A 12,722-nucleotide genomic window follows, 5' to 3' on the forward strand; every position below is an offset into this window, starting at 1 on the left:
TCTATAATAGTATTCAAGATAATAACCAAAAACTGCAAAATTTCCTTAAAATAACCAATTCAGGGGCAGCAACCTAACAACGGATTGTCCGATTCATCTGAAAATTCTAGGGCAGATAGATCTTGACCTGATTAACAATTTTACCCCATGTCAGATTTGCTCTAAATGTTTTGGTTTCAAAGATATAAGCCAAAATATACATTTTACCCCTGTGTTCTATTTTTAGCCATGGCGGCCATCTTGGTTGGATGGCCAGGTCACCGGACACATTTTTTAAACTAGATACCCCAAGGATGATTGTGGCCAAGTTTGGTAAAATTTGGCCCAGTAGTTTCAGAGGAGAACATTTTTGTAAAAGTTTACGGACGACGGACGCCAAGTGATGAGAAAAGCTCACTTGACCTTTCAGGTCAGGTGAGCTAAAAACAACATCTGCAATATGGCAAGCATGACAAATTGTCCAAAACATGCATGAATTATTTGCCATTGAATGATAAGCAATCAATCAAGCAAGTACTCAGACAGACAGACAGACAGAACTCTCCATCCAAGTCACAAATTTTAGGTCAAAGGTCTTCAACTAAGAGCCTTGACTCACATGGAACAGCAAGCTATAAAGGGCCCAAAAAATAACTTATATATATATATATATAAAACCATTGAAACAGGTAAATGAACAGTCTAATCTATATGAAAAAACGAGAAACACTAATGAACCTCATCTGTAGACGACAACCACTGATCATCAGATTCCTGACTAAGGACAGGTGCAAACAAAAGCAGCGGGTTTAAGAGTGTTTTTTTTAGATAATTATGTCAAAAAGTTTATGTGTTACCCATCTCTATTTCATGGATTTAATTGAAGTTCACTTGAATACGGACTTAGTGGGGTCAAATTATTCACTTACCAAGTGTGTATGTTTAGAGTCTGATAATTTAAAAAAAAGTTCTAGATCTTTAAAAAATCAAACTGACATAGAATATAGCTTTCGTTGAGACAATATTAGGAAACCAGTTCCTTATACTGAAACCCCATGGACTGTTCCGTGAAAGCATTGTTTTTTTCCTAATTTTTTTTTTCTTATCCTCAATTAAATGGAGGAAAACAAATTATGTGGTCAATCAGATGACAAAAAAACATATTCTGAATCAATATTGTGTGTTCAAATTTGAGAAAAAAATATTGCAACAATTTTCACACTCAGAAAAAAAAACCCTCCCCCCCTCCCCCCACTTGAACAATGTTGAACCTAAATGGTTTCTCCCTAACTTATCATTCAAATTCAATATTAAGCATTAAACCAATTGATTTCAAGGCACTTACTTGTGAAAAGTTTATATAGACTTTCAATGAATATGTGTACTCTTGATATTTGTTACATGCTAATGTGTTACACTTTTTTTAACATAAGAAGGTTGAAGACCTGTACTTAACCTTTGTACAGTCTGGTTAGAATGTTTAATTATGTTGACTTAATGTTTCGCTGTTAAACACAAATTCATTGCCAAACCTTTGCTTTAATTTGTAAAAAAAATCTTCTATGTTTCATCAAAAATTTTAATTGAATAGTCAGTGTAATCAGAGATAGCTGCAAATCTGTAGCCCTTACGGTCCTTTTGATGATTTTGATATTTGCGGACCAAAAAATTCAAAGGACAATAAAGCTACAATTTCGCAGCTAAATGAAAGATTGCTTCCTCTCTTCTGGAAAAATATATCAGACTTTTGTGCGATTCAAACAATGTAGCCACACACTGTATGCATCGAGTATTAGAAATTTCATTTAACTTTCAATATATTTGAACCATTATATATATCTTGGTATGTGAAGTAATAACAATCAATAACAATTCAACACAAAGGGTTGTTTTTTAAAATGTTTAATTTTTAATATTAATTGAAAAATACATGTAAACTGTCATTCAAGTTGGAGACAAAAAGAGACAGATAATTAGTACTATGTACTTGTTTGCATTGTCACCTATGAGTACAATAGAGAGGAAACAAGTGCAACTAGTTTAAAAGGTCTTCCAAATCAATTTCTTTTATGAGATCCTTCAAATACTAATATAAATCACGACTTAATTTGGTAGTGTTTTTTTTGTAATCACAGGGGCTTTAATGTTACAATTTTGATAATTTCATAAAACTTTATGACAACATTGAAATTATGTTTTACATGATGTTGGGTTCATGTTGCTGAATCAGCATTAATCAGCATTGTGTTGAAGTTTCATAATATTTAGTTAGAGTGCTGAAACAGCAATTCATCAATTTGTAAAGGGAGATAACAGGCACCTTATTTTTGATGCTAATAAGAATTGTGAAAAAGATTTGTAATACATTTGGTTGAGGCAAATTTAAGTCAACATATCCAATTTATGCACATACAGACTAACAAGGGTAAAACTTAATGCACTTGGCAACTTGCAGCATGGGCATAACTTTTGCTAACCATTTTGTTGTTCACAGTTTTAAGGCAAAAACTCAAATGAGTATTTTAAGTCATCCAATGTTTTCTGGTATTTTAGTTGATCTTGAAATTGCTGATAATTGTACTTTAAAAAAAAACACATTATTGTGCAGAAGGTCTTGCATTAGTTTTGTTTATACTGTTTATTTCTGTTCTGTTGTGTTAAGAGGAATTGCACATTAGCGATGCTATGCCACTCTAAAAACTCCTTGTAAACCATGGGAAACCTCAGAATTTAAAATAGCTAGGATACATACACACATGTTCTTATACATATAGTTCTCTTCTTTTAGTGGAGAAAGAGATGCTGAACATTTGCAGGTAAGAAATTTATGAACCCTCTGAACAACACCAAATATAAAGTGCCAAATATGTCAAGAATTAGGCAGTGGTAAAAACATGACAAACAAAAACCTGCTCAGGTTTTCTTTAATTCAAGTTCAAATGTGTAATGACTGTAATGGTGCACAAATATGACATTAATATCTTTTTTCTGTTCTGGTATTTCAAGGCATAGTTGGGATGAAATGCACTAGAAATTGAACTAACTCTGTAATCTGCTATTGTTCAAAGATATACAGATTTATAGAATTACCAGACTTGCAGAAACTCTGCAGAAACTCAAGACCTATCACTTCCATTTCTGGATGAGGGGTACTTCAAAATAGGATGGTTAAGGTGCAGTTTATTCCTGTCTGATGTTTTGAAGTTTTTCTAAATTGCCTGATTCTTACAATGACTAGCACTTACATGGAAGTGTGGACTCACAAAAGTGTGATGAAAACATACAGTACATTATGATCTTTTTGTATCTACTTGCTACCCTGGTGAGACAATAATAACACATGAAGAAAACTTTAACTTTTATTTATGTACAAATATAAATTGGACGGGATTTTATTTCTATAAATCTCATAATTAATGCTTATAAATACAGATGAGTAGGACAACAACATAATGATAACAATGTCTAACAATCTATAAATAATCTGTAAAATAAAATTAGTCAGAATAAAAGATCTTAGTCATAAAAGTGAGTCAAAGGAGATCTCACATACAGGTCAGAGTTTAAAAATAAACTCATAGGTTGTGACGAATTTAGAAGAAAATATTTAGAAATTTTGTGCTGTATATTTTGTGAAAATTGTAACAGAGAAGATTCTTCCAAAAAATAAAAACTACTATTTTGAAATTTTGACAGAATTACTTGCAGAATATCCTAAAATTCTCAATAATTAATATCATAATTTTGTTTGCTGGCCACAATTGCAACAATAAATGCACACGCAAATTTCTGAATTTACAGTACAATAGATCAATAGCAGGGGGGGATCCAGTCATTTTAAAAAGGGGGTTCACAACCCAGGATAAAAGGGGGGTACAGCTATGTCCCCTTTCAAATGCATTGATTGCCCCCAGAACCCCCTGGATCTGTCAATGAATAGATGTTGCAAAATGCAGGCCATATTGCAATAAGTAAATGGGAAGCATAAATAATATGTGATACATAAGATAAGAAATTTATTTCATGTTTTCCATAAAAGTGGGGGGGAAATGTTCAACAATGTCCATCACCTAGCAAATGCATTTGTTCATAAATTCTAATCATACATTTATTACATTTATAAATATGACCACTATAAAAGATTACCTTTTCAGGTAAAACTTTAAATGAGCAAATATCTCATTACATACAGAGGAAATAAAGAAATAGGGTCATCAGACATTGATGCAAAATTGTGAGTAACTATGTCTCATTTTCTTTATGAATCAAGGTGATGTACATGTATACCAAAAAAAGTCTTTCATCCTTTTAAAATCTAACATTTCTGAGCATACCCATAGCCAGGGGTGTGAGGTGTTCTCCCCCCTCTGAAAACAAATATACTTTTAAGTCATGATCCCAATTGAGATTTGACTATCATGACACTCAATTCCACCTCAAAGAAATCCCAGCTATGGGCCTACGGAGGTGCAAAATTGTTTTACAAAAACAAATTAATTTTGATTCCATGATGGTGTACAACTGTACATACATATATTTTTTTTTCAATAAAAAAACCCATATTCAATGTTTTCATTAAAAGAATGTTATAAATGAATAACGAGTAACTCAAATACATTGCAGATCATTGCAAAATTCAAACTAACAAAAATGTCACATTTAATATCAGAACAACATAAAATTAGAAGACAAAGCTGCATAGATTATTGTCAACAACCATATTTAACAAACAACTAAGATTCATTGTATCATGATATAAACTGACCACTAAGAGGAGATACTGACTTGACCAATACAGAAACTAATGTTATAAATGTAACACAAAAACATTTAATTAACACTTTATAAATTTGTTGCGTCCGAAACAACTATAAGCATTTCACAGAATATTACTCTTAATTTTTTAGGACTGTATTTTTTTTTGTCTTGGATTTTATTGCTGCGATACATAGGGCTGTTGCGGCGTAAAGCAATCACCAAGCATTGAATCAATCTTGAATGTAATTTTTTTTTATCCTGTTTCGTCATTTATATCTGAAGAAGCTGTGTAAAAGCAAGTGATGTAAAATGACATCTATAATCTGTGCCTATTGAAAAGGTTGTGTGTGGTGTATATTACAAGTGTTTATTAAATTATCAGTTTTATTTGTTTGTAACAGATTTGACCAAATGTAAGGAAAATTTTCTGACATTGAAAATGAACAAAATGAGCTTATACATAAAAGGTGTGTGAAAGAAAGGTAAAAAAAATAACACCTAAGAAACTCAATATTTTTATATATATACATGGATTGGATGATTTTACACTATTAATTTTTGGTGCCCTTTATAGCTTACTGTGTGGTGTGAGTCAAGGCTCTGTGTTGAAGACAGCACCTTGACCTATAATGGTTTTCTTTTACAAATTGTGACTAGGATGGAGAGTTGTCTCATTGGCCCTCATACCACATCTTCTTATATCTATGTATGATGCTTTTTTATAAAAAGTGGATTTTTTTCTTGTAGGCTTCACACATTACGGTTTTCTCTCATCATTCATCACAGTTTTCTTACATCTATTGTAAAAGCTTTTAAAGTATATGAAGTAAAATGCCTATTTTCATGGTCCAACTGATCTTCATATGCATTCAAGACAAGACAGAATTCTTCATACTCTGCATCCTATGTCTTCAATATCAATTGAGCAATAAAACAACCTCTATGATAACTAAATTAACTACAAATAGTATTCTACCATATTGGCATTTAAAATACTGTGTTTGTATTCTAATTACACTAATTAAATATATATACTTTTACTTTCATAATATAAGTATAAATTGAATGTACAAATAGGTTGCATAGAAAAATATGTTCATTCAATAAACGAAATAATAATGTCTTTTTTACAATAACTCTTGTCTTAAGTAGCACTCCTTAGACTAAGTATTCAGTCTTGTAAAAATATATTCGAGGCAGGATTATCTTGTTTATACACTAAATTATCAATTCATTTGTTGAGAATGAGCAAAATTCATAATCAAGAGTACAAATGTACAATAGTAGCAAAATTTTATGATCTGGTCGTCATCTTTCCGATTTTGATAGACATAAGTTTTTTTGTATCAATTCAAACAATGTAATACAAGTTCTCAAAAATGGCAAGGCTGACAATAGTTGTGATTAGAAATGTCTCAGTCTGATTTCATTGTTTTGATCCAGTTCAAGGCGGACATTTTCCTGCACAGAAGGTCGTCGTTGTGGTGTTGATGTTGACAACAAGGCCTCTGTTAACCTTCCTCCATCATTTCTATAACCTTCACCAAAACTTTGTCTAGATCAAGGTCAAGGTCAAAACAAAAGAAAAATGTGTTTGCTACAGACTATCATAATGTAGGTCTATTTTTTTTCTTTTTACATTCACCAGAAAGAAGTCTTTAGTAATACATTTTTTGAATATGTAGTTTTTAATGTTCTTTCCTTTCAAATCTATATGATAATCTGTAGCAGCATAACAAAAACAATGAAAAAGCAGGAATATGTGAAACTTACCCTTTTCATTTTTTTAATGAAATAATATTAAACCGGGTAGTATAGTTGGTTATCAAATGAATAAAGAGGCTAATCAGAAAATCTAGCAACAATTCCCATATGCAATATCAAATTCAAATCAGAAACCTGAAAATTTGCAAATGCAGACCCATAAGAGTGTTGTGATAAAGTTGTGAACAAATGAATATGTACTACCACTTACCAACATTTCAAAATGGACATGGGGGTTTTAAGCGCAAAAGGGCTCTCATAGTCCTACAAAACCTTTAAAGGGGCCTTCAAATTTGTTTTTATGTTGTCAATTTCATTCTTTATACTTTAACAAGCCATTGTAATTTGCCATTGCAATGAAGTGTACTTATGATAGGCAAAGTCCTCATGAGTGTTAATTAGTCCTCAGAGTATAACAGGTAACGTGTTATTATCTAGTTAATCTGAATGGGATATGAAAAGTTATTGAGATTCATTCTCTGTAATATGGTCCTATTTCTAGAAAAAAAGAAAGAAAAAAAGATGCAAGATTACAGGCAAAGCTATAATGCTATCAATGTAGGGACACATTTTTATTTAAATGAAAACTTTGAATAAAACTTTAAATTTATGCAGTTTAAACTTATCGTGAATCAAATTTCAGGATTATTAAGTATTCCTCATTTTGCAATATATGTTATACATTGATAGCATTAGTGTTAGTACAAGCAAAATAACATTACTGGTTAACTGTCTACCGGTAAAGGCATACATTAGTAAACTAACTGTAACAGTCAATTGACATGCCCAAAAGCTCTAATCTAGCTGTCTGAAAGTCCACAAGTAATGTCATAGTATGATTCCATTTCAATGAAAGTTCTTGAAAGATTTACTGGAAAAAATCTATTATCACGAGTTACACTTCTTTTTTATAATAAAAGTGTAGTTTTTAATTGTCTTAAAATTTATTTATTTTTAGATTAGAGTGCTGTTAGATGAGGTACTATGAGCTTGTCACTAAGTCAAGGCTATAATGACATTACCAGTAAATGCCACACACACCAAGATCTGTACAAAACAATGAAATCAGCTTCCACAACTACATATATATACTTGCTGCCACAACAATCACAAACTAAGCATGTTGACAATGCCACTCAAATCACAAAACAAGCATGTTCATACCAACTCCAATAAGAAATGGTAGAGTTATAATAATAATAGTATGAATTTACATTTTTAAAATAAATAAATATCTGAATGATCCATTTGAATTCATTTTGAATACCTACTCTCTTTTTTTTACCTATATGTCAAAAGGTCATCTTCAATGTAATTTTAAAACACAATAGTAAGACCTCTGTGGTACTATTCCTTATAAAAATCTTGAAATTAATCATTCAGGCTAACCTTTCCTCAAAATATATTAGTTTCTTACAAGTAATTGTAAGGTAATTAACGTTGAATTTGATTTTCTTGAAATATCACAGTTAATTTAAAGTAATACTAGTAGTAAGATTGTCATCTCTGTATATGATGCCATGTTTTTTCTTCAGACTTTTCATTTTTTTTCAAAAAAAATAAAGAATAGTACCACAATGTATTCAGTACAAGTTATATCTAAGCACCATTCACCACTTGATTGTTTAGTAGCTCAACACCAAGCAACAAAGATGTAGCACTAATACATATAATTAGTCTCTAAAATATCTACATTTAGTAATCTATGTTAAAACAGTTACTGTCTGTAAAAATGAATTGTCTTCGCAGGTATGCTGTATTTGTTTTTGACTAATTTCCCTTTTCAGAATCTAAAGGACAATGGGTAATCTCATTGTTAGTACATCAAAATGAGAATAACATTACGTCATTGGTTGAATTTCTATTGTTTAGAAAGTTTCAAACCAATCACAACGTTTTGGTGTATACTTTTGAAAATATTACCCAGAATGCACAAGATTCTGACACAGTGATTTTTTTTGTAAAAATTGCTTAACACAACAATACCATTTTTACAGACAGCAGTACAATACTAAAGCACCATAAATACTTCACAAATGTAAAACAAAATGTGGATGGATTTATAATCTATAATGATAAACAAATATATAAATAGGTAAAACATTCTTTAAATGATAACACACAGGGAATAATAAATTAAAAATGATGTCAACTGTTTAAATGATACAGAAGGAATTGATCTCATTAAAAAGTTTTTCGGAATACATGCTGAAGAATAACTTCAAATCTTAACCTGAAAGACCAATCTTTAAAATAGATAAAAAGACAAAATTCTTCTTGGACGGAGTAGCTTTGATAACAAAACAACTTTGTTCTATACCAGAATTTGGACCTTAAGAAATAGTTCTCATCTGTGAGACAAATAAGAATGGACGGATAAACAATAAATTGGACTGCTATGAAGGATACACAGAGCCAGTTTCTGACCCAGGTCCTCTAATTGAACCACCAAAACTAATATCTTGTCCAAATTTTTTCAACCACTGTCGTTGTTCAGTCAGTCTATCTTGTGTTGAGCTTGCATTGGATGGGAAATGATCGTGTAAACTTAGTCTAAATTGTCGTAACTGTTCCCTGTAAAATTCAAAGTATTTTAAGTAAGTTATGCTGAGAAATTGACATCAGATATTATTACATAAGATATGACAAACTTTAGATAACTTGAATCATATAATTTTTAACTATGTCAAATTAATTGTTTGGTTACTTTGTCTCAACAAAACATAAATCAAAATTTATATACATTAACTTTGTGTGTACATTATAATTTGTGCAGACTATTTGAACAAGTCATCATTATTTTGACACCAGCCTTCTCTCAGTAGGTGACACAAGCTTGTCTTTAGTACTTTTACAACTTCTTGTTTTATCACAAATGTTAACACTTTTATAACTATTTGAAAGTTTTTAAATCACAAATAAGAAAAAAATGTCTTTATAAGATGGAGATTTGTTATGAATTCCAGTGAGACAACTATCAAGCAGAGACAAAATGCCTTAGATATTTACATTTATAGGTCACTATACAGCCTTCAACAATGCAATGAACAATAGCCATGTCCCATTACAGGCTATTTTGAAAGACCCTAACATGACAAAGAATAAAACAATTGAAACAAGAAAACCAACGGCCTGATTTATGAACAAATTTTAAATGAAATAAATTCCTATGGTTATTTATAAAATGTACATACCTGACTGTTACATGTCCTGTAGTCATACTAGTGTTATGCGTGGGTAAAGTGGTGGGAATACTGGTAATAGGTGGGCGTCGATCTACAAACATACATCATTTAAATATAGCTCATGTTATACTAAATAATACTGACTACAATGTTAAAGGTCAATATTTCAACAAATATTGCATCAGAAACTGAATGCAGTAGTATACTAAGGATCAGGGTTTCCGCTGGCGGTCACCATTTTCGCAATTTGCGCGAAAAAATAATAATTGTGGCGATTAAAATTCGTCATTGGCGAAAGAAATATATATAACGATTTATTTTCAGCCATCTTGTATATTTACTTTTTTCGGGTTTCTCTGACTTTACCGATCAAACAATACTCGGAATAACCTTGAACTCGTTTAGATTTTGACAGAAAATCAATAATCAGCTGATTGCATTCATAGCTATCGACATCAAAGGACTAATTAATAAAGGTGTTGATTGTATGATATGACAAAATGATATGGTTAAATGGCTTCTGTCACATGTCACAAAATGGATTTATTAACCACTTTGCTACGCATGTGTTTGAAGCAAATTTTGTACGCTTCCTCTCCTTCTTTTAATGATAGTCCAGAAAAGAAAATTGTTCTTATGACGAAAAAAATTCAAAAGCAAGAAAGGTCTCTGATTTAAAACTTTATCATTTAACTTTCATATAGATCCTTGATTTGAGTGGGTACTTCAAAGTCGTTTCAGTTACACACATGTTTCAAAGGGCTGAAAAAAAAATTTAAGAGAAAATTATATTTGTGTTACTTGGCGAAAAAAATGGTATACTCAGGCACGGATCCAGAGGGGGGGGGGGGGGGTTCCAGGGGTTGGAACCCCCCTTTTTTTGGATGATCAATGTATTTGAATGGGAACATGTGATTGGAACCCCACCCCCTTTTGGCCTCGGTTAAGGAACCCGCCCTCCTTTTCAAAATGGCTGGATCCACCCCTGTATACTATTACTCAAAAGAAGTCTTGTTGGCAAACTGATATTGGATTTGTTTCCTCAAAACATATATGAAATACTTTATCCATTTAAAAAATTAAAGCTTTCTAGCTCACCTAGAAAAAACAAGCTAAGCTGACATGGTTTACCTTTTACAAATATGGAAGATCATATAGTGACTTAATCTAAGGTATAATAGATGTCAGATAATCAATTTAGAACTTTCATTGTCATACAACTACTAATGTTGCAGTGTATTTACTCATTCATGGCTTTCACATGTTTAAGTTTGAACATTCCTGATGAATCAACCATAAAGCCTTTCAAAGGCACACACATTTACTGAACATTTCTTTGATTTAAATTACTTGACATTCCATCTAAAAGACATTTATTACAAAATTTTTATTAATGTAGAAAACGAATAGAATTATGGTAAAAAATAACATAAAATTTGTTCTCACCTCCGAAATATTTTCTCCATTTTCTCTCTAAAGACTGTTCAGCAGATAACACAAGACTTGAATAGTCTATTTTATGATTAGGGTCCCTTCTAAAATAAAAGTAAACATAAGATTATTAATTAACAGTACTAGTACATTATTGTGGATTCATTGATTCAAAATTCTACCTTACCTTTCAATGGCTTATTATAATAAATAATTAAAGAAATTATACACTTCATAATTAGTAACCATGAAGTAGAATTCAAATCTTAAAGGATCATAATTTGCTTAATTTTACACTTTGCAAATTGATGACTTGGCCGGTTCTTCTACAGCAGTTTGTTAACGTTTCTAGCTACAGTACCTGGCCAAAAGTATTCGTCACCTGCATTTTTTGCTATTATTTCATATAAAAACACATTTTTTCAAAAGTATATTTTGGGGTCATTTTTGGTTTGATTCTAAGAAACTTGGTACCAATAGAAGCAGAATTGTTACAGGTTTATTTGCTTATTTGGTTACATTTTTTTTTAGTGGATCATTTTTATTTTTTCACAAAATAAACACAAGTATTCAACCAAATTAAATTATAAAAATGTATTGTATGTGTTCACATCAAGAGAAAACAAAAACACCTGAAGACAAAACTAAAACCAAATAAACAAACAAACTTTAGACAATTCTATGTCTTTTAAGGCCTTGTTGATAAAAATCCAACCATAAATGCCCTCAAAATATTTTTTTTGATAAAAATGTGTTTTTGTATGAAATATTAGCAAAAAAATGCATGTGACAAATACTTTTGGCCAGGTACTGTAGTTGAAAGATTTCTAATTAATTTTAAAACATAATTGAAAATGAGAGTTACATACAAACTAATTGTATACTGGTAGCGTTCTAGATACTTACAAATAAGGGTTTAGTTCCGTTGAAGGAGGTGGCTCTGACCATGCCACAGAAGGAGGCTTTGGCATGTAAATAGGTATATATGAACTGCCTCCTTTGTTTTCTACACCTGAAAATTCAAATGACAAAACATGAATAATAGTAAAAAAACATTGTTGCATCCATTATATTTTTCATGGAAAGTTCAAATTTGTTAAAATGTTAATTAACCCTCAATCAACCAATCATAGTAATTTCAGATTATGACTTGACATGACACAGATTAGACAATCCAGTTTTTGAATTTTAGGAAAGAGCCATAGTGTGAAAATACATGATGTTATTAAAACATAAGTACAATAATTAACCACATGATTGAAAAAGGCTGACAAGGATGAAAGATAAAAGAATGTCATGACTTTCTTCTGTTTAATGTGGCAAACTTGCAAATATAATTCTTGATAATTAACATGTGGTTCTGTTGATGTAAGTTCTTTGTGGTATAAAAAAAATCAATAATGACATCAACTTTTCTTTCCTGTCCTCTGATTTCACTATTGAGAAAAGGAGGAACAACATCATTGTAAATGCCATACGGAGACCTATAGTTGTTAATGTCTGTGTCATTTTGGTCTCTTGTGGACAGTTGTCTCATTGGCAATCATACCACATCTTCTTTTTGTATATGAACACAAGTATTTAGCAGATCACTCACAAAGAAAT

General features: G+C 31.1%; 1 protein-coding gene across 2 annotated transcripts in view; it reads right to left on the reverse strand.

Moving 5' to 3' along the window:
* Nucleotides 1-3,325: 3,325 nt before the first annotated feature.
* LOC134720930 (centrosomal protein of 164 kDa-like) overlaps nucleotides 3,326-12,722 on the reverse strand; it is a 52,528-nt gene continuing 43,131 nt past the window's right edge. For both annotated transcript variants that reach the window (XM_063583511.1, XM_063583510.1), the window contains 5 exons: nucleotides 12,024-12,129; nucleotides 11,133-11,221; nucleotides 9,696-9,777; nucleotides 8,911-9,075; nucleotides 3,326-6,292 (listed from right to left, as the gene is read on the reverse strand). In XM_063583511.1, coding sequence (XP_063439581.1) covers nucleotides 6,142-6,292; nucleotides 8,911-9,075; nucleotides 9,696-9,777; nucleotides 11,133-11,221; nucleotides 12,024-12,129 — 593 coding nt within the window. In that variant the 3' untranslated portion in view covers nucleotides 3,326-6,141. The remainder of the gene's footprint in view (nucleotides 6,293-8,910; nucleotides 9,076-9,695; nucleotides 9,778-11,132; nucleotides 11,222-12,023; nucleotides 12,130-12,722) is intronic.

The sequence above is a fragment of the Mytilus trossulus genome, chromosome 6 (assembly GCF_036588685.1).
Source record: "Mytilus trossulus isolate FHL-02 chromosome 6, PNRI_Mtr1.1.1.hap1, whole genome shotgun sequence".
NCBI lineage: Eukaryota > Metazoa > Mollusca > Bivalvia > Mytilida > Mytilidae > Mytilus > Mytilus trossulus.